Genomic DNA, 23,287 nt, shown 5'->3' with positions numbered 1-23,287 from the left:
CCCAGAAATGCCTCTGATACCTATTGTTAGCAAGCTGGATAAATACAAGCAAGTATAGTCATACAAAAGAACAGTTCACACCAGTGAAAACACCTGGAGTCTCGTGGCTCACACCAACATGGGCACATCTGAAAACTGTCAAGTGATGCAAGAGTCTGAAGAATGCACAAGGTGTTCTTGAACAGGTGTTCACAAAATGGGAAAACCTAACCTTGGCCCTTTAGGAGTGCACATGTAGGTGCTATAACTAGAAGCAAAGCAAAGTCATGATTATTTAAAAACAGAGGATGGTGGTTACTTCTTGGAGTGGGATGGGGAAGTGATAAGGGCCTGGCCCCGGGAAGGGTGGCAAGTCTCCCCCTGTTCAGAGTGGTGGTTACTCCAGGGTTCACTTTAGGATTATTGGTTAAACGTATGTTTATGTTTGCATACCTTTCTGCATGTGTGTTAAATTTCACAATCAAAGAAGACAATGATAAGTATTAGAAAGTCAGAGATTCGGGCAGTGCTTTCTTCTGGGAGACATCGAGTACCAATCGGCCTCACAGCAAACAAAGAGGGGAGTGACAGCATTTTTTTTTTTTCTTTACCAAACTTTTTATCGGAAGTACCCCTGACAGGTTGTTTGTTCTCTCTACAAATTGATTGTAGACCAGAGAAAGCACTGTGGCTGCCTTGGGATTGTATCATTAAACGATGACTTTGGAAGCCAGTACTTCCTTGTGGAATTTAGAGAAAAGAAATCAGAAACCAAAGGGATGGGGTGGCAGGTGACAGGTCTGAAATCAAAGGCTCCTCCTTGTTACTGGGCTAGTTCATCCTGGCTCTGTACCAGGTCAGGGTATGATTAGCCTGACAGGCATCATTAAATCCTCCAGAAACCCTCTGATGTACAGCTCTCTTATCCCCCATTACATAGAAAGGCAAGCAAAGCAGGCAGGGCCTGGGTGACTTAAACCAAGGTCTTCGTGACTTGAGGCTGACTCTTGTTATTCCCAGGCCATCTGCTGCTCTGTTCTTGGCCAGGGTTACCATTTGCATCTTTTCGTTGACTGAGGCTCATCATATAGACTTGTTAAAGGGGCAAGTGAAGAAATACTAAACAGGCCCATACTCTCATCATTCCAACACCATTTTGATTATCCCTGGAGTAAAGATCTCAACATGAACTTTCTAAGACTCAATGGCTGAAGCTTCTGAAGAATATCTTGCATGGACTTTGGAAGAAGAAGACAAATCCTAGCACAAGGAACATTTGGAACAAAGTAAACTATTAGGTGAAAATGGCCATCTGTGTTGTTATAATCCAGCAGCAAGAAGATGGAGCAGAGATGAGTTGATTTGATTTGAGGGATTCTTGCCTGTTTTGTGTAAGTGAAATTTAAGCCCCTTTGATCACAGTGTCCATCCATCATGCCTAATAAGTGCTAGTTCGGGTGTTGAGGGTAAGATAATCAACTCGATTTCCTCTGCCTTTGGAAAAATTTTAATCTCATGAGGAATCTTACCTTTTCTTTTTTTTTTTGGTCCTTGCCATTCTTGGTGACGGTCAAAGAGACTATAATTTGCCTACAGAATCATGTCATGTGTTCACATGAATACAGCAATTGGAACTTTGAAATGAATGTATTTATTTATTTATAATGTTGATTTTTATTTTTGTCTGAATTGGGTCTTTGTTGCTGCACGCGGGCTTCCTCTAGTTGCGGTGCGCGGGGGCTACTCTTCGTTGAGGTGTGCAGGTTTCTCATTGCAGTGGCTTCTCTTTTTGCGGAGCACGGGCTCTAGGTGCACAGGCTTTAGTAGTTGCAGCTGCAGGCTTCTATAATTGTAGCACGTGGGCTCAGTAGCTGTGGCACACGGGCTCTAGGGTGCTTGGGCTTCAGTAGTTGTGGCCCGCAGGCTCGGTAGTTGTGGCTCACGGGCTTTAGAGCACAGGCTCAGTAGTTGTGGCACACGGCTTAGTTGCTCCGTGGCATGTGGGATCTTCCCGGACCGAGGATCAAACCCGTGTCCCCTGCATTGACAGGTGGGTTCTTAACCACTGCACTACCAGGGAAATCCCTGAAGTGAATTTTTATAAAAAATGTGCATTGTGGAATACCTTTAGAGAAATGAAATTTTGTTACTTTTCACTTGAAATTTGACTCTTAGGAACACTGCTGAACAGAGATCCTAGACCGGCACTTCAGAGTTCAGGCTGTCTTGGATTTGAATGCTGGCTTTGCAGCTTGGGAGCTGTGTGATCCTGTACAAACTGTTGGCTCTCTCTGTCCCTGAGCCTTCCACCTGGGAAAATGACAGTTGTGAAAGTATCTGCCTCATGGGTATTAATGCTAAATGCTTTAAGACAGGGAAAGTACTGAGAAGGAAGGGTACCTGGAGTGTGTCCACTGTCCTGGAAATCAGAGATCAGGAAATACAATCTGTGGGCCAAATCTGGCCCACTGCCTGTTTTTGTAAATAAAGTTTTATTGGAACACAGCCATGCCCATTCATTTACTTACTGTCTATGACTGCTTTTACACTATAACGGCAGAGTAGTTGTGACAGAGAGACCCTCTGGCCTGCAAAACCTTAAATATTTACTCTCTGCTTCTTTACAGAAAACGTTTGTCAACCCTGCCATGTCTAAACGGTAACTGTTGTAGCTCTACTAATAGTCTTGCCTTCACAAAGTGGTTTGTTTATTTGGGGACAGTGTAAATACCCACTCAGGTCATTACCTAACATTTGATACACTTTACAGAGATGGGCTTCAGTGTTGATATGGCCCAGATTGCCACATTATCCAGATATATTTCAATGAAATTAAAGGGGGTTCTGTTTTAATGTTCACCTTCAAGAAAGAAATTCACATCTTCTCCCCTTTGAATGGGAAACGCAGTGCTATATTATCTACAGGCCACTGACAGTTTTGAACATCTTAACACGTGACAAAATTTCCCCCTCTGAAATTTATGTTTCCAGCGTCTAATTACATGGAACTTTCCTGAAGTGTGCTATAAATATGCAGCACCCTGGTCTTGACTAATAGGCTCAAGTCTGTTATGGATCCAGGGAGGGCAGATGCTTATCTGAACCCCTTTGATCTCAAAATCTTCTAGAAACAGGCGCTCTTAAGCCATTTCCACAGTTTCCTGGATTTCGGTTTGTCAGAACACCACCATAGATGTGCGCTATTTCCATTTCTTTTCTTAGTCAAAGCCAGGAAATGGGATGCTGTGGGGCTCTATTTTATCACTAATAGCGTTGTGAACAATCAGGTTGAGTTAGAAAGACTTCAAAAGTGATTCCTTTTAGGTTAATTTGAATTTGAGGCTAGTTCTCATTTAGCCAGCCTCCTTTGTCAATATGTCATCATTTGAACAGGATTATGGGAACCCAAGGAAATGCCCTTTTTCTGGTTGTCTCACTGGGGTGTGAAGAGCAGAGAGTTTAAAAATATGTCTCCAGTTATATACTGTGAAAGTGCTCGCTAAAGTGCTTGGGGCTGCCTGGTGTGACCTTCTTACCCTGCTCTACGCACGTCATCTTGGTGTAGGAGAGGCAGGGTTGTATTGTGGCTCGAGAACCCAGGCTCTGGGTTTGAATACCAGTTCTGCTTTTGACTAGTTGTACAAGCTGCACACATCACTTCACCTCTTTGTGGTTCTGTTTTCTTAACCATATAAAGTGGCGATAGTAATACCAACCGTATTGGTTTGTCTTGAGTCAGTGACTTATTGTACAAACTCGTGACTGGCACACGGTCAGCACCCAGTGTCAGCTGTTATCACTGCCATCCCCCCACCCTCACCAAGTTGTTGTTGTTGCTTGTTGATGTGACTACCGTGGAGGCCATGAGGTGACAGGAGATGAGGGTGGAGCTCTGAGTTCTGCCCCGTCACTACCCGGCTATTGAACTAGAATGTGTGTCGCTTGACTTAGTTGGGTCGTATGAAAATAAAATGAAGTGATGGAGAAAATGGGCACAAAGATGACTTGGGATAGCCAGTCCCTTTGAGACCAGGGGATAGGGTGGTGGACCAGGGACCAGAAAGAGGGTGAAAGGAAGAGACAGAAACATCTGTTAACCCCTGGCTATGTGCCTAGCTCTGCCCAGATGTTCTATATAGAGAGTCTCATTTAATCTCAGCAGTAGCCCAGGGAGAGAAGAATGCTTAATCCATGGTACAGATGGGTAAACTGAGGTTCACAGAGATTGGCTCATTTGTCCCAGCTCGTGGCAGTGGAACAGTGATTTGAACCCAGTTGTATTGGACTCAGATGCATTCTGTTGGGCCAGTTTCCAATTCTAGCATTGACTGTCTTCCTAATTATTGTCAAAATCACTGGTTTCTGCCGGGGTTTCTCCTGTGTAAATTAGGTCATTGACTGAGCATGAAAAGGAAGCTAAAAGAATGTACACACCATGTCAGTTATGGCCACCAGAGCCAAGTGGGGGAGAGAGGCAAGCAACGGAACTGTTCAGTGATCACACTGGGGTTTTGTCGCTGAATAACTCTATAATTTAAACGTTATGTTCATTTCCTTAATTGTTGACAAGACTCTGCGCTCTTCGTGTAGTTTCTCTTTGGAAATGTTAATGTCAACATATGCTTTGTTCATACATCAACCCTTAAATCAAAATGCTACATTTGACCACCTGACCACCAATAAACCCAAGGAGGCTAGATGTCTTTGAACCCGGGTAGAGTGGCTATTTCATGACCTTGGAGTGCCACCCTGGTTCCTTGAATACAGGAGTCTGATTCATCGGGTGAGCTCTCTTCTGCTCAGGCCGCCCTTGCTCAGACCCTGAAATAAGATGCCGTAGTTGGGGCTTCTCAGATCTTCTCTGGACTGTGCCCGTGCAGAAGGCCAAGGGGTGTGTATTAAATCCTCTGCACCCTGGTGGAGAGTGTTTCAGAAGCAGAAATAAGCTCCACACCTCTCTATGTCCTCATGTAGTTTGCTCCATTCATGCTTGAGTAGTGTTGCCTGTTGCCACCCCTTCTAAATACGCTGCCCTTCACAGAGGACCAGGTGCCAGCAGACCTTCTTCGTAAAGGGATCAGTGGCGAGCGTTTTAGCTTTTGCCGGCCATCCCTGTGTTACAATGACTCAACCACACAGTAGTAGCCTGAAAGCGGCCGCAGACCGTGGTATGGCTTTGTTCCAGTAAAACTTTATTTGCAAAAACAGGTACTAGGCTGAATTTGGCCTCGGGGCCCCAGTTTCCCCACTTCTGACTTAGAGCTACTTAGTGACGTAGTTTGATCAATTTTTTTCAGCCACGTATAAAGGAGCTACGCTCTCAGGCCCTGTCTTAGGTGCTGGGGATACAGTAAGGAGCCACAGTCTTGATGTAGTGGAGCTTCCAGTCTGCTTTAAAAAAAAAAAAAAAGAACTATTACTAATCAATTACACAGCCTGTGAGGGAGACCCAGGTCTGTACAGCTATGACTGTTGGCAAGGTCACAGCCCTCATCATGACGTTGATACCTACTTGACAGGGTTGTGAGGCCTCAATGAGAGAAAGGCCACAGCAGGGCCTGGCACCAAGTTCATGCACCGTAAATGTGAACTAGTAAAAAGACGTGAACTACAGAACATCCACTGTGTGGATGGAGTCTAGGGTTCAGGTCAATGGAGGGTAAACTGAGGCCAGAGAGTCCAGTCAGTATTACAGATGGGAGTTTGCTGCCACCCGGCCTTGTGAGCATCTTGCACTGTGATCGCAAAACAGGCTCTGGACCCAGCTTCTAGTAGACGCAGAAAGCTGATGGGGACCTTTGATGTGAGTCCTATTGAATTATATCAACATCCTATTTCATCAATTCTGTAACTCTCATGTCTTCATATTTTCATTGAGATGTAATTGACGTATAACATTATGTTAGTTTCAGGTGTATAACATAATGATTTGGTATATGTCTATATTGCAAAATGATCACCACAATAAATCTCGTTCACATCCGTCACTACACATAGTTACAATTTTTTTCATTCATATTTTAACAACTCTAAAACTAGGACGCACCTTCCAGGTGATACTGTATCCTTGCTTAATTAGCAACTTGTTGCCTTTACTAGTGGCATTTGAAATAATGGTGCATCTCACGATTGATGGGGACATGGATATGAAGAAATCTAGGATTTATTGGTTATTTAAAATATACCAACTGCTGTGTTTGTTTGTTCCTTCATTCTCTTTTCACAAAGATTGGGCATCTACCATGTTCCAGGCGGTGTTTTTGTTGCTGGATATACAGAGTGAACAAAACAGGCAAAGGCTTTGCTCTTGTGGAATTATCCAGCTCTTGGAGGAGACAGACAGTAAATAAGTGAATGCATCTGGGAAGGAAATAAACCAGGTGTGATGTAGATGGTTAATAGCAGCGGGAACAGCCTTAGATGGGGTGCTCAGGGCTGGGTGTCAGGAGATGAACTGAGATCTGAAGAATGAAAAGGAATCACCCATATGGAGTGGGGGTGGGAGTAGGGCAGGCATTGTAGGCAGAGGGAACAGAAAGGTGAGAAGGAAGGTGATGGTCAACAAGGGAGAGGGCAGAGAGAAGACGGGTTGCAGAGTTAGCAGATCATGGAGGGCCTCGTGGCCGTGGTGATGAGTTTGGATTTTATTCTAAATGAAGTGAGAAACCACTGGATGATTTTGAGCTGGGCAGTGTCAGGGTTAGATTTATGTTTAAAAAGCTAAATGAGTTCTTCAGTCTTCAGAGAGATTTCCTCAGCTGATCATGTTTATGTCAGCTGCAGGTGAGGAACTGGGGGCCCAGGGATACAGAACTGGGTAGTAGAAAGGGATACCCAGACTCCCTCCCCACCTCACTGTGTGACCTTGGTTCAGTCACTTTCCCTCTGTGGACTTCATTTTCCTTATTTGTAAGTGAAATAGAACTAGCGTCCTTTGAAACTCCTTGGACTTCCCCAGGATCCCCTTGTTGTAACTTCAGTGTGGTGCTTTTTCCTTAAAATCATCTGTCATGAAGTCTTGCAGACAGCTACACCTTGAAAACGGTCCAGCCCCACTTCATTGCCCCATCTTTGCCGTTTCATCCTCCTTATTGATGAGAGAGATGATGTGAATGACAGTCGACATCCAATCAGATAGAGCAAGTTTCATTGCTTATGTTTAGGTCATAAAATTAGTTCCTTGACTCCCTCTGCCACCATCTTAATTATAGTGTAATGCTCTCTTACTCCCTGGTGGCTTCTAGATGCCAAGCTCCTTAAGTCCCTGGATTCTGGCCTTCAGGCTCTTGCTTTCCATCCCGACCTCCCACTTCCTGATGCTGTTGGGCAGGCCCTTCTGTCACCAGCTTGTCAGACCCGTGGCCCCTCCCAGATCACACAGCCCATCGTGCCTAGTCCAGGCTTAACCCAGAGCTGCTGGCTCTATGTCTAGTGTTTTGGCGTCTTCACAATTTTTAGCCAAATTCCAGATTATCCTTAACCAGCAGCTGATGTTTTCCTCCTAGAGCTGTCCAATTTGGGGCACTTGAACTTTTCTTCCGCTTTCCCTTTTGCTCCACTTCGCTCCAGCCACACACCGGGCAGAATCCCTTTGCAGGGGCATTTCTCTGTGCCTGGAATGTTCTCCCCAGGTAGCCACCTGGCTTGCTTCCATCTTCAGGTTTTTCAATCAAATGCTTCCCTCTCAACGAGCCTGGCCTTTGACACCTTTTCAAAACAGTGGTCAGGGGAGACCTCACTGAGAAATTTGTCATTCAAATATGAGTAAGTTGTTAGCAGCTGAAAGGCATTTGGTCCGCAACCAGCCATGAATAGAGCAGTGAAAAAAATGTTCCAGGCAGCGTGAAGAGCCAGTGCAAAGGCCCTGGGGTAGTGTGATCATGGACCAGCCAAGAGGTCAGTATGGCTCAACCTAAGGGCCAGAAAGTAGCAGTGCATGAGGCTGTAGAACAGGGAGGAGCCCACTGACACAGTCCTCATAGAAACTGGCTTCTCAAGTGTGATCAGCATTATTAAAAAATGCAGAATCTCAGTCCCCATCCCAAACCTACTGGCTCAGAATCTAGAGTTTAACAGGCTTCCCAGGTGATTTGCATACACATTAAATTTGAGCGGCACAGTCGTGAATCTTCTCCCATTTAGCACGACCTAAATCCCCAGTTTTTTTCCACTGTCACTCTCCCTACCTTCCCCAATATGAAGCAGAAGGCGATTTTCAGGAAAAATTAATAACTTTTCCTTATAAAAATTTTGGGAAACCCTGAAGAAACCAATCATTGGGCTAAACACTGAAACTTGGGCTTTCTGTTCTTAGTTCATTTTATATACTTCCCTAAAATTGGTTGATTCCTTGTCTGGGGGATAGGACTGGTGTTCTTCCCCTAGAGACTATCACATTCTGTCCATATACTTTCCAATGAAACACTTTGTTCATGTGGGTGTTTGTGAATATTTTCAGTGTAATCCCATATTTCTCGATTACTGTACAGTTTTCATCTCTGTGCTGATCATGTTTTATAAAGGCATTCTTCTTTCCCATATAACCGAAGCATTGAAAATATTAGGTTATTAACACACTGAAAAATGCAATCAATCAGACCATTATCATCTAATGTTTTAATGATCACATTTTTAATCCAATTATGCATGTTTGAATCTTTCAGATTTTCTTTAATTAAAGATTGCCTCCTAGCACTGCTATCAGAAATAAGAAATCGAACAGAATCGAGCCGGATATAATTTAATGTTGAAAGGAAACTGCAAGGATAACTGGGCCGCTCTGGGTTTAATGGCTGACCATGACTTTAAAGCCCTCATACAGAATTTTCTAATTGATAAGAAAAATTTAATCATCTCCTGATATACTCTGTTTGCATTCAAATAAGGTATTTCTTTGTCTGAATAAACCTCCCCTAACTGATTATTCATATTGTCGTTCAGAATGCTTGAAAATGAAAGAGTTGGGTGAAATGTAGACTACTTAATATAGTGTGTATTTAATATAAAAGTCATACATTATTCATAATTTTTGCAATTTGAATAACTTTGAATTTCGCATCCCTGTTTCTCATCTTTTTCTTTGATGAACAATTAATTATTAACATATAATATTGTCTGCACACAGCACTGGGAGAGTTGAAAGTGGAATATGAGATTCATTCCTTTTTAGTTCTTTTAACTAGCAATGCACAGCACTTGCTTATTATGGTATAATGGAATGGACGGTAGGATACGTAGAGTATCTCAGATGTTTTTCTCAACTAGTTAACTGTCTGGGGTAGGAATGTTTCGAATTCAAATTACTAATTAGAATAAAAGTTGGAGGCAGAGTGCTCTGATCTGGATGGCTTTGGAGTCAACTGCCCTTTTATAATAGGATTCGTTTAACAAATATTTATCTGTGCTTATTCTATGCTAGACACTCTCCTAAGCCCTTAACTGCTGTTCATTCACGTAATACTCTCCTGATACGATAAACCTCCAGATGAGGTCATTACTATAATCCCATTTTACAGATGAGGAAACAGTGACAGAGAGGTTAAGTAACTTCTTTCAGGTCAGAGCTTTAAGTAGACCAGTTAGGATTCAACTCCAGGGACCCGGCTCTAGCAGTCCCTCCACTTTATAACATGTACATTTATTAAGATTTTCTTAGTGGCAGAGTTTAAGTTTTTAGCTGAAAAGTACATTCTTCCTTCCTCCCAGTGGCTGTACTCAGGAACACCCAGTCTTGGGTCCTGCCAGTTGAGTGCCTTGTGGCTTCTGTGAACTTTGTGGGCAGTGCCAGAAATACAGGGGTGCCATTTCCAAAGTTACTTATAACAGTTAAGCATTATGAGCACCCCATTTACCAGTGGAGCACTCCTGTGGGACTGAGCAGGACGTGGAATTTTTAGAAAGATCAGCAAAAATCAATGTCCAAGTTGAACTTAGAAAAGTCAAGGGAGAAAGAAAACAGCTCAGGAGTTCATTCTGTAACGTATGTTCATAGAATAAATTACCATTAGTGATGGGGACCCCTGAACATGTGGCATGCCCCACCCCCAGTTCTTGCTGTGGCTCTCAAGATGACTTTCTGACACTTGCCCCCCACCCTCCTATACTTGGCTTGCAATCAGGAGGGCACAATATGGCCCGATGGCCACATCCATTCCACTGTTTTTGTATGGCTCCTGAGCTAAGAATGGTTTTCACATGCGAACCCTAATTAAGCGAAATGTTCTTCCCACCTTTCCCCTGCCCAAAAGAATTCCTTTCTTCTCATTAGTAGATGTATACTTTTTAAATTGGCCTCAGTTATTAGCGTTTTGAACGTTGTTAATAAGGTTGTGGAAGTGTGTTTCTTATATAAGTACCTATGTAACAACTTCGATTTTGCCTCTTGGCCCTGCAGAACCTAAAATATTTCCCGTCTGGCACTTTACAGAAAACATTTGCTGGTCCCTGGCTTAAAACACAAAATAAGCTGGCTGGCTCTCAGCCCAGTGCTTGCCTTGAATAAGTGAGGGCTTATAATGGACCAGAGATCACAATGGACCAAGTGCTTGCCTTAATAAATCAGGGCTCACAAGGCACCGTGCTAAAGCCCCCCACATTTATTAGCTTGATTAATTGTCACAGCATCCCTGAGGGGTAAATAATCTCAGTATTCCCATTTTACAGGTAAGGGAAGTAGCTCAGAGAGGTTACGATTCTCTTCCTTAAGGTCACACAGCTGTTGAATATCTGTTGATTCCGAAGGTCATGCTAGAGCTTTGACAAAGAAAACTCTAACCTGCAGTGCTCAGATTGATGGAGACTGTGTCAGACATGCTGTGCCTTTGAGGCATTAGTAGTGCAGTTAAAAAAAAAAAACACATGCACGACCATTTGAGGAAGTACATGGCTATGTGAGATACACATGGCTAGGTCTTGGTAGCTTAGAGTAATAATAATACTAGTGGTACTAAAACAAGTAATAAGAATTAGAATGAGAATCATATCTATCATTTTGAGACGCTTACTCTGTTCCAGGCTCTTTCTGAACCCCTTTCTTATACTGATTTATTTAATCTTCCTAGGAAGGTATAGTAACTAAGGTCATACAGTTCACAGGAGGAGGAGTTGGGATTTGAACCCAGCAGGCCGAGAATCTCTGCTCGTTTCACCAATCCCTGTAAGGGATGGAGAAATGTGGTGTTGATGAGATCTTCAGCGTTACGTGATATTTCCTGCTCCCAGGCTTACTGTTTGAGGTTCTAAGTGGTGTCTTTGAAGAAAGAATCCCATCCCAGTCTCTGTTTTCTCCCTAAGTTTTTGACCTTGGGTCCATTACTTCTCTCTGGTCTCCCATTTCCCTAGCTGTAAAATTAAAGAATTGGACTAGGGCTTCCCTGGTGGCGCAGTGGTTGAGAGTCCGCCTGCCGATGCAGGGGACACGGGTTCGTGCCCCGGTCCGGGAAGATCCCACATGCCGCGGAGCGGCTGGGCCCGTGAGCCATGGCCGCTGAGCCTGCGCGTCCGGAGCCTGTGCTCCGCAACGGGAGAGGCCACAACAGTGAGAGGCCCGCGTACTGCAAAAAAAAAAAAAAAAAAAAAAGAATTGGACTAAATTGGTGGTTTTCAAAGTGTCCCTGGGTTCCCGGCTCAGCTTCAGCCCCGATGGCTGCACTTTGGCTGTTTGAGTTGCCTGACTCCTGTGTAAGATTTGGTTTGAAGAAAGGGTTCTTTGGTTCCCAAAGCCACTGACCTAGGGTGGTCTAAGGCCCTTTCAGGTCTCAGAGTCCTGAGATCCAATGGCAGTGATGGTGGTGGAGTCAGCGAGTAGTGAAGCCCCTCCCTTTTCTGTCCCCCTCGCCAGCTCTACCCACCCCGCCACTGATCTGATTACACCTTCTAAGCAATTAAATCAGAACCTGCTTCTGAAGCCCTTGGGTTGACCCAGGACAGAGAAACCCTTCTGCATTTGTAGCAGTGGTCACACCTGCAGTTTCCATCAGTCCTTGCTGAATTCAAGAGCCCATACAGGAACTTACAGTCCTGTTCCAGCTGAAACGTGTTCCCTTTTGAAATCCACCCACTTCAGATTGGTGGGGCAGGTGTTTCTCATTTATCTTTTTCTATAAAGCCACAGCCTCTTCCTCCAGTGGGTGCTTCAGATGGGGGCTTTGCTGCCTCGGGCTTACAGGGGTTGTCTTGTCTGCATACCTGTCTGCATACAGCGTGCTTAACTGCAGCCCTAATATTGGGTCAGGCCCCTAGGGGAAGACTCTAAAGGTTTTCCGGTCCTTCAACCTGGAGCCCTTGATGCTAAAGCAGGTTAGAGTGCTGCGGGGTGACGCCGGGTTCACCTGCCGCGTGATGGAGAAATGAAGGTTGTGATTTTGTGGTTCATGATGCCAGGGCCTGTGCACCTTCTATCGCCTGGGGCCTCTTGTTGACTATTTGCACGGCCCAGGAAGTGCAGCAAGCAAAGGCCAAAGCGGTTCCTCCTCTCAGCCAGGTACGCTTACAGAGATTTCCCCCATCCTTAGGCTGCTGGTAACCAGGTTAAATTAAAGCCCAGATTTGCCAGCGGGCAGAGGGGTGATTCTTTCCTTTCCAGCCTTTTGTCCCGTAGAAACTGCTTTTGTCATTTTGATTATAGAACCCTATGGTGCCTGTATTAATTAATACTTAATTTTTCCCTTTAAAAAATGAACTGAAAACCTTTGTGAGACTCAGGTAAGGTTTCTGAGCCTTGTGAATAACAGCGGCCACTTTACTGTTCACTAGTGACCTTGGGCTTAGTGATTTACCCTTTCTGGGCCTTAAGTTCCACATCTGGAACATTGGAGCATTAAAAGTACATACTCCATAGGGTTGTAAAGGGAAAGGGTGTGGTGATGGCTTAAGAATCATGAAAGCCCGGATTCCAAACTCAACTACACGGTTGTACGTTCCAGCTCTGTAAATTGGGGATGGTAAATACTTCATGGGACTATTTTAAGTATTAAATAAATCAATCTTTGTAAAGCTCTTAGAACAGTACCTGGCACATACAGTAAGTGCTGTTTAAAGTTTGCAACAGATGAGTACTCAGAAGAGTGCCTGACATATAGTAAAAGCTAAATAAATATTAAGTTTTGTTCGACAAATCTCTACCAAAAGGAAATTGCCATTTTCATTATTCTTTTTTTTTTTTTTTTTGCGGTACGCGGGCCTCTCACTGTTATGGCCTCTCCCGTTGCGGAGCACAGGCTCCGGACGGGCAGGCTCAGCGGCCGTGGCTCACGGGCCTAGCCGCTCCGCGGCATGTAGGATCCTCCCGGACCGGGGCACAAACCCGCATCCCCTGCATCGGCAGGCAGACTCTCAACCACTGCGCCACCAGGGAAGCCCCATTATTCTGATATAGTTGACTTCTGCTGGGTTTTTGCCTTAACCCCCAGTTACATAGACCGTTTGCGTCTAAGGATACACATTTGCCCAAATACGTATACTGCTTGTTCTGTATGAAGGAAAAGGAGGGAGGAGGCGAGAGGCTGGGGATAATATTCCTGGAAGTCACAGGAGTGTCCATGTGGTCCCCGAGAAATGTCCAGGGGCACATGGAGGAGGCCATAGGGGAGCTAAGGCAAGCCATTAACAGGACCGTAATAGCCTTATTACATCCCCAACAGGAATGAGGTGGGCATTCCGACTTAAATGCAGGGCTAGACGTTTGAAGACCCAGGTAGAGACTAAAACCCTCTCTGATTTGTGAAAGAAGCTGGATGATCTACTGGGTCTGACTGAAAGTGTTATAGTATAGTGCCTAAACTCTATTGCACTGCTGACTCCTGCCTCAGGACCTTTGCACATACTATTCTCACAGCGTGAAATGCTCTTCTTTTCGTCTTTTGCCCCCACAGTTCAATATTCACCTAGTTTACTTTAGCTTCTTCAGTCTGAGTCAGAATTGTGCAAGCTCTGGTGTTAAGGTGCAAGGGTTCATATCCCAGCTTTGCTATGTAGGAACTAACCTCTTCTCTAACTTGTTTTCCTCGTAGAGTTATTGTGAGATATCATTGTTGGGTCCCAGCTTAAATGTCATTTCTTCTACTTAAGGGAAGACCACTCCACTTCTGTAAAAAGAAGTCTATTTTCAGGGCCATCATTTTGCAAGTTCAGGGCCGTGCCTTGATCTGAATAAGCCTTGGGTGAAACCATAATGAAACATAACCAGCTTTGGAATTGCACTTTACCATTGGCTTACAGTTTTCTTTTCCTACTTAATCTCTCGTGGGAGTCCCAAAGTTCGTTCGCCTGATTATTGGTTCATAAGGATTAGACGGAGAAGGGGTCTATGATGAAACAAGATGGGGTATAACTGAATCACTTTGCTGTACACCTAAAACTAACAGAACATTGTAAATCAACTATATTTCAATAAAAAATGTTTAAAAATTAAAATCAACGTTAAAAAGGACTTAGTACAGAATAGATATTAATATATAAAATCTCATTAATGATTTTCATTTTGATTACATGTTGAAATAATATTTAAAATATAATGGGGACTTCTCTGGTGGTCCAGTGGTTAAGACTTCATGCTTCCAATGCAGGGGGCGTGGGTTCGATCCCTGGTGGGGGAACTAAGATCCCACATGCCATGTGGCGCCGCCAAAAAGAAAAAAAAAAAAGAAGGATTAAATAAAACGTATTATGAAAACTGAAAAAATATATATTGGAAAGGGGCAAGTTAAACAAAACCAAGTCTCTTTCTTTCTGCAGGATTTAGTGACTTGACTCTGCTAGTGTTTCGTCTGTTTCCTGGGGGAAGAGGGAGGGCCTGAAGTGTTGCCCAGTGCTGTTTACCCTGGAATCCATTTTTCATGAAATGCAGTGCAGTAGGATGTCTCAGAGCACACACACCCTGGGAAATGCTGCTTTGTTTTCCATGGCTCTCCCACCACCAAATGCTTCCCGGGATGTAAATAAACACAAGACTTGTGATGTGGCACCCGCATGCCAAGGGTTTTGACTGTGTGTCTGCAGCATAGAACGACTTACCACTGTGCTTTTCTTTTCCCTCTTCCCCCAAACAGAGAAGGAGACCTTTCTGGATCCTTTCGTCCTCCGGGACCTCCTGCCTGCATCCCTGGGCAGCTATTACCGGTACACAGGTTCTTTGACTACCCCACCGTGTAGCGAAATTGTGGAGTGGATAGTCTTCCGGACGCCTGTCCCCATCTCTTATCATCAGGTAGCTATTTGGCCCCCAAAGGGCTTCTGTTTTTACTTGTTTTGACTTGACTTAACTATCTAACATTGCTAGACTATATCAGGGTAAGGATTTTTTTTTTTTTTTTGGCATCCTTTGCTTCTCATTGATTCTTTTCATTTTTTCCAAGAAACATGTTTTTGCACCCAAGAATTGTAAAATATAAAACATGGTTGCTGAGCCACAAATTAACTAGCTGAGGAGAACTGCAGGCATGAAATCAGGTACCTTGTAAGTATTCAATCTTGAGATAGTAGCTACCCTCTGTGATGCCTGTATGCCAGGAACTCTTTTCAGCTCTTTATATGTGTTAACTCACTTAATCTTCATGAACAACAGGCCTATGAGGTAGGTGCTATTTGTACCCCTGTGTTACAGGGAGAGAGACAGCAGAAGTGTAGTGACTTGCCCAAGGTCACACAACCATGACCTAGCCATGGTGTCTGATCCCAAAGATCATGCTTGGAGCTGCTAAACCTCCCCAAAGTTCAGAAGAGAGAAATTTGTATACCTGAAGAAATGAAAGAAAAAATACCATTGATTGAGCTCTTTCTGTGTGATAAGCATCTTACATCTCATCGACTTAGTTGCAAAACATCATTGCGAATTGGGTATGTTGCACAAAGACGGGACACATAAGAACATCGTGGCAGGGACAGATTGTGTAACATGCCCAAAGATTCATGGTCAATGAAGGTTGAAGCCAGAAACCAAGCCCGGGTTTGTCTGATTCCAAACCCATGCTGCCGACCCCTACATGGAGCTGCTTCTCTCTGAGTGTGGCCTGGCAGATGTCATGAGGAGGTGGGTTTAGGCTGAGCACGTAACTGTGGGTAAGAATTTGGTGAAATGGGGATGAGGTTGGGGGCAATGTCAGAGGAAGAGGATCCACCAGGGGATGAAGGGCTTTGACATCACCTCACGAGGAATCACAGATGGAAGGGGAAATAGAGAGGATATGTCATTCATCAAAAATGCAGCCTGCACAGAGGTAGAAGAAGAGTAGATTTCTCCTCCATAATTTCAGAAAACAGAGCCAAGAACAACGGGTAGGATTTGTAAGGAAGTGGATTTGAGCCGTCGACCCGGACTGTCTAAAAAATGGGACATTCCGGGCTTCCCTGGTGGCGCAGTGGTTGAGAGTCCGCCTGCCGATGCAGGGGACACGGGTTTGTGCCCTGGTCCGGGAAGATCCCACGTGCCGCGGAGCGGCTGGGCCCGTGAGCCATGGCCGCGGAGCCTGCGCGTCTGGAGCCTGTGCTCCGCAGCAGGAGAGGCCACAACAGTGAGAGGCCCGCGTACCGCAAAAAAAAAAAAAAAAATGGGACATTCCTATCAGAGCCATCCATGGAAATGCCTCCCCAGCATTGGACAGCTAGGGGTAAGGCTGATGTAGAGGGAAAGTGGAAGTTTTGAAATTATGTGGTAAATGTCAGTAATATAACTGAAGAGGACACAGGCAACAAGATGATGAACCTGGCTGGCTTGGGGAATAGTCCAAAGATTTTCCTAACAAGGGCAGAGAATATAGAAAAGGGAGTGGGGGAAATAGGATTGGATGATGTCCTGGCCAGGGCTGTTTGGGGTGTCAGAGACAGAAACCCACTTAAAGTAGCTTCAGTACGGGGAATATGTGAAAGAAACCATAGTAGGGTCATCCTGAGATGAAGTCATCATGACCAGGACTGCAACTAGTAAGCGAGGCACAAACTTTACTTTCTGCCTCTTAGGCGCTGCTCTCACTTCTTGGAGTTTCTACCACGGCTGTGCAATTCTGTACTTTTGCAAACTTCTGGTTCCTTCCCTCTCCCAGTTTGAGTGTGGTTTTCTTTGGAGGGGATTGGAGCCCAATATGGTTACTCTAGTACCAGTTAACCTTTCAACTCAAGGGCCAGCTACCAGCTGACGGTGGTCTGGGTCTGGAGTCAAGCGTTCAGGAAGATAGATCCGAATAGACATCAGCCAACAGCACACTGGCTGGCCTTGGGTCCGTTGTCCATTTTTTAATAAATCAGCAGAGGTGCTGGCCACATCCTGGCACACTGGTGTTGCCACTCTGGGGGCGGTAAGTGGAGCAGGTTGTCTAGGAGGAGCTCTGTGCAGGAGAGAGAGCCCACCAACAAAGGTAGGTAGTGTGGAACCAGGGGAAACAGGTTCATTTGGCCTCCCTGCAGCTGGCAGACATTTTACCTTGAGCTTCTTTTCCTTTTAATTACATCGCGATGAAAAAAGAAGGACTAGCAATATGGCTGCGGAACAGGATCTGCTGGCCTTAAGGAGATAAAGAAATATGAAACAAGTTTGCTTCCTAATGGTGAAGCCAGCCTTGTTTTATTAAAATAAAAGAAAGTTGCAGCCCAAATATTTATATCCTCAAGGTTCGGGGAGGGGGGCGGGGTCAGGACTTTGAAAAGGGATCCTTTTTGTTGATTAAGATGAATGCTTTTCTCCTCAAAGCTATAAAGACTTGAGATAATGAGGTTAAAAAATTCAAGTTTGGCTTTTTTTTTTTTTTTTTTTTAGGAGGCCCTGTGAAGGGGAGGCATAGAGAGGTAATTGTTTAGTTGGGGCTGGGGGAGGGAAGAGAACCATTTAACACATACTGGGTTTTATTGCAGTTTAGTGGTCTAAACAAAAGGCAGATTTTTAGGCTTGGATATCTTGTCAAGTATTCGTCAGTTAGAGGCGTTTTGACATTTGGGAACTGGATATATTCGAAAGTGCTTTGTTAACACCTTTTTATGCTTCCACTCTGCCACCCATACACTCAGGGAAATAATGGAAAGAGTTTTTCTCCACGACTTCCAAAGTATGACCTCTCTGTAGGTACTATTGTTTCAAGAAAATAGTGAAGAAATAAATTAACCATAGTGGCTCCCCAGTTTCTTTACTCTAAACCACCTTAGATAATGCTTTACTTGTATCAGGCACAGCTTCATGTATCCTTTTCTGTCTCCCAAAGGGACGAAACAGCTCATTTTCATGTGGCCAAACCGGTTCCTTGCTGGTGAGCTGAGTGGAGGTCACAGCTGTGTCAGTCCTCAGACAGGAAGGCATCAGCCACCCAAGTATTATCGGTTCAGACCTTCCCACCCTGACCCTGCCAACATGCTCTCTGAAGTTAGCACAGAATGTTCATTGCAGAAGGGAAAACGGCCAATTCAGAGAAGCCAAGTAGGCACAATTCCATGTCTGCTTCTGTGAGAAAGAAAACATTCCTAGTCCTTCGTCCTTCTTTTTCTCCAAAGGTTCTTCTCTTCTCTTACACAGTGTGGGTACCTATCAGCAGTGAAAAGGAGAGCAGGTTCACCCTAAAATGCAGTGCTGAGCGCGAACTGTTGACCAGTGTGATGTGGTTTTCTTTGAAGTCTTCCTGCGTAAATATGAGCAGCTCCGTATTTTCCCTCTTCTGTGGGCCTCCTTGGGCATTCAAACCAGCCCCGCGGCTAGTGAGCGCTGACTCCGGCTTCTGTGATGATCGAGATCTGAATACGGTGTTGCTCATGGAATCACGCCATGCCATTGGCTTGGTTGGTCAGCAGAAAGCATGGCTTGTGTGGCTCCAATAAAACATTGACCATAAATATCAGGCAAGAATCATGCCATGATTTTGTCACCTAAACAAAGTGGCGGCAGCCCCGGTCCTGCTGTAGGAGGTCAAAGGAGCACAAGTAGCACATTGAGACGGTTGCCTGCCTTGCATTCATGATCAGTCAGGGAACGTGATCGTTTTTAGTCCGGTGTACTTGGATGTGTTTTATTCTAGAACAGTGGCTCTCAGAGGGTAGCGCGTTGGCCATTGGACACTATCCCAGCCTTCCCTTTCCAGGACTGTTGGCTTCTGTAGTTTTAAATATGACACTGCCTATAATTTTCCCTAGCCTGAGTTTTATTTAAGTGCCTCTTGGAGGCACTATCAAAAAGGAAATAAATGTCAAAAAGGCTAGTTTACTTGCTTTATTTGCATGACTTTTTAAATTGAAGTTTATAGTTGATTTACAATTTTTTTTTTTTTTTTTGCGGTACGCAGGCCTCTCACTGTTGTGGCCTCTCCCATTGCGGAGCACAGGCTCCGGTCGCACAGGCTCAGCAGCCATGGCTCACGGGCCCAGCTGCTCCGCGGCACGTGGGATCCTCCCGAACCGGGGCACGAACCCGTGTCCCCTGCATCGGCAGGCGGACTCCCAACCACTGCGCCACCAGGGGAGCCCCTGATTTACAATATTGTGTTTGTTTCTGGTGTACAGCAAAGTGATTCAGTTATATTTATTTCCAGATTATTTTCCATTGTTTTTATAAGATACTGAATATTGTTCTCTGTGTTATACAGTAAATCCTTGTTGCTTATCTATTTTATGTATAGTAGTTTGTATATGTTAATCTCATGCTCCTAGTTTATCCTTCCCCCACCTCTCTTTCCTCTTTGGCAACCATAAGTTTGTTTTCTACATCTGTGCGTCTGTTTCTGCTTTGTATATATATTCATCTGTATTATTTTTTAGATTCCACATATAAGTCACATCATATAATAATTGTCTTTTTCTATCTGACTTACTTCACTTAGTATGATAATCTCTAGGTCCTTCCATGTTGCAAATGGCAATATTTCATTCCTTTTTATGGCTGAGTAATATTATGTGTGTGTGTGTGTGTGTGTGTGTGTGTGTGTGTGTGGCACATCTTCTTAAACCAGTCGTCTATTGATGGGCATTTGGTTTGCTTCCAAGTCTTGGTTATTGTAAATAGTGCAAATTACAGTTTTTGTCTTTTCTAGATATATGCCCAGGACTGGGATTGCTGGATCATATAGTAGCTCTATTTTTAGTTTTTTAAGGAACCTCCATACTCTTTTTCATAGCAGCTGCACCGATTTACATTCCCACCAACAGTGTAGAAGGGTTCCCTTTTCTCCACACCCTCTCCAGCATTTGTTGTTTGTAGACTTTTTGATGATAGCCATTCTGACCAGTGTGAGGTGATACCTCATTGTGGTTTTAATTTTCATTTTTCTAATAGTTACCGATGTTGAGCGTCTTTTCATGTGCCTGTTAGCTATCTGTATGTCTTCATTGGAGAAATGTCTATTTAGGTCTTCTACTGATCTTTTGATTGGGTTGCTTGTTTTTTTGATATTGAGCTGCATGAGCTGTTTGTATATTTTGGAAATTAACCCGTTGTCAGGTGCATCAATTGCAGATATTTTCTACCATTCCGTAGGTTGTCTTTTTGTTTTGTTGATGGCTTCCTTTGCTGTGCAAAAACTTTTTAGTGTGATTTGGTTCCATTTGTTTATTTTTGCTTTTATTGCTTTTGCCTTGGGAAACTGATCTAAGAAAACATTGCTACAATTTATGTCTGAAAACGCTTTGCCTGTTTTACCTTCCAGGAGTTTTATGGTGTCATGTCTTATATTTAGGTCTTTAAACCATTTTGAGTTTATTTTTGTGTATGGTGTGAGGGTGTGTTTTAACTTCATTGATTTACATGCAGCTGACCAGCTTTCCCAACACCACTTGCAAAAGAGACTGTCTTTTCCCCATTGTATATTTTTGCTGCCTTGGTTGTAGATTAATTGACCATAGGCGTGTGGGTTTATTTCTGGTCTCTCTGTTCTGTTCCATTGATCCATACATCTGTTTCTGTGCCAGTACCACACTGTTGTGATTACTGTAGCTTTGTAATATTGTCTGAGGTCTGGGAGGGTTATGCCTCCAGCTTTGCTCTTTTTCCTCAGGATTGCTTTGGCAATTCATGTTCTTGTATAGTTCCATGTAAATTTTAGGATTATTTGTTCTAGTTCTATGAAAAATGTCATGGATAATTTGATAGGGATCACATTAAATCTGTAGGTTGCTTTGGGTAATATGACCATTTTAACAACATTACTTCTTCCAATCGAAGAGCATGGGATATCTTTTCATTTCTTTGGATCATCTTCACTTTCCTTTCTCAGTGTCTTATAGTTCTCAGCATATAGGTCTTTCACCTCCTTGGTTAGGTTTATTCGTAGGTATTTTATGTTATTTTGATGCAGGCTTTTTTTTTTTTTTTTTTTTTTTTTTTTTTTTTGGTATGTGGGCCTCTCACTGTTGTGGCCTCTCCCGTTGCGGAGCACAGGTTCCGGATGCGCAGGCTCAATGGCCATGGCTCATGGGCCCAGCCGCTCCGTGGCATGTGGGATCTTCCCAGACCGGGGCACGAACCCATGTCCCCTGCATCGGCAGGCCGACTCTCAACCACTGTGCCACCAGGGAAGCCCTTGATGCAGTTTTGAAAGAGATTCTTTTTTCTTTCTCTTTCTGGTATTTCATTGTTAGTGTAAAGAAATGCCACAGATTTCTGTATATTAATCTTGTATCCTAGTACTTTGCTGAGTTCATGTATTAGTTCTAATATATTTTCTGTGGGACCTTTAAGGTACATGACTTTTTTTTAACCATTGTTGTCTCTGTCATAAGGAGTAGAGCAACTCTTTTGAATTAAGACTATGTTCCATATGGAGCCAAATTGTTCCATTCTTGGCTACCTTCTTCATCCAGATTACTCAGCTACTCTGCTACTCTATGTCTCAGCTTTCATCTGTAAAATGGAAATGATAACAATACCTACTTTATGGAGTCATTATAGAGATTAAATGACAGAATGTGTGTAGAATGTTTAGACTAGTGCCTGGCACCACAGGAAGTGTTCAAGAGATACCACAAACAAGGCCTGACCCATCACGTCTCAAATGTATGACGAAACTCATGTCCATGACCTTAGGTGTGACGTTACAGTCCGTCATGTTTACCCTGGAGTTTATTATTATTCATATAGTGGACTCTGGTTTTGTTTAATTGCCATTCTGTATCCATCCTATCAAATATTGTGCACATCAGCCTTTTAATGGTTCATAATTATATTACGTTTGATATTCTCTCATTGCCCCCTTCAGCCATGATGGTCCCCTCCCCACATCTTATGGACCAGAGCTCTTGCTACACACAAACGGCATGAGTAGATTTCAACTTTTCTTTGATTCAAACTGACAGATTAAAAACTAATTATTCTCTGTAATATTTTTACAATAAAAACTAAGTTGAAATGATTTATATACACTTCCAGCCAGCACATTTGCAATTCAAGGTTAAAACTGTTCTTGAAACAGCACCAGTTAAAATGCAATTACAGCTCCCCAAGCAGGGATAAAAGAAAGAAATGTTTTACATATTCACTTCAAAAATTAAAAAGCCAATTAAATATTATAGAAATAAAAACTTTCATTAATTTTCACTAAATGATAAAGACTCCATTAGTTATATTAAGGTAAAGATAAATCCAAGTGTGTTTATTACCTGCCCCTGGAAAAGAATAAGATGAAGAAAAGTGCTGGTTTGGGGAGGTGGGTTCCATTTTCTCCTCGCACCTGCCATCTTGTTCATGGTTCCCAGTTCTTCCTGTGTTGGGCTGTTTCGTTCCAGAGTGCGGAAAAATGCAAACAAGTTTATATTGCCAGTAGTGAAATGGCAGTAGTGGGTGTCCTCCATGCTAGGGACTTTGGAGGTCAGTCAAGAGGAATTGTTTTGGGACTTCTATCATCAGATTCAGTTTTTCTGCTACCGTGTTGCTCTCTCAGTGAAGAGTGCTGAGGGCCTGTTACGCATGTGGCATGAAGTGACTGAAAGCATGCAAAACAGAGTCACACGGACCCAGGCTTCTAATCCTCACTTTACCTCTCAGTTCCTGTGTGATCTTGGGCAAGTGACTTAACGTCCCTCAGCCCAAGTTCCTTGTCCGTCGATAAGAATAAGAATAATACCACCAGCGTTACCAGATTTCTATGAGGATTAAGTAAGAGAAAGCATGTAACGATCTTGGCACCTTGCCTTGTGCGTAATCAATGCTCAGTAAATATTAGTTGGTAGTGTTAGTGCTATAATAATATTATTACTAACAAAGTTACTTTAATGTTATTATTTTGAGCTGAGAACAAGTTAGAAACCAAAACAGTGTTTATGAAGTGCTTGTACCTGGCCCGTAATGGGTTTGATAAATAGACACTGTAAGGTGCAATATGCCTTATACAGATACATAGACACATTATAT

The 23,287-nt window shown here is 43.5% G+C and overlaps 1 protein-coding gene across 2 annotated transcripts in view; it reads left to right on the top strand.

Moving 5' to 3' along the window:
* Window positions 1-23,287, top strand: part of PTPRG (protein tyrosine phosphatase receptor type G) — a 727,666-nt gene that overhangs the window by 562,779 nt on the left and 141,600 nt on the right. For both annotated transcript variants that reach the window (XM_065884517.1, XM_065884516.1), the window contains exon 7: window positions 15,027-15,184. In XM_065884517.1, coding sequence (XP_065740589.1) covers window positions 15,027-15,184 — 158 coding nt within the window. The remainder of the gene's footprint in view (window positions 1-15,026; window positions 15,185-23,287) is intronic.

This window comes from Phocoena phocoena, chromosome 10 (assembly GCF_963924675.1).
Source record: "Phocoena phocoena chromosome 10, mPhoPho1.1, whole genome shotgun sequence".
In the NCBI taxonomy this organism is placed as follows: domain Eukaryota; kingdom Metazoa; phylum Chordata; class Mammalia; order Artiodactyla; family Phocoenidae; genus Phocoena; species Phocoena phocoena.
The sequence above is the reverse complement of the archived record's forward strand: the minus strand, read 5'-3'. Positions and strand labels throughout refer to the sequence as shown.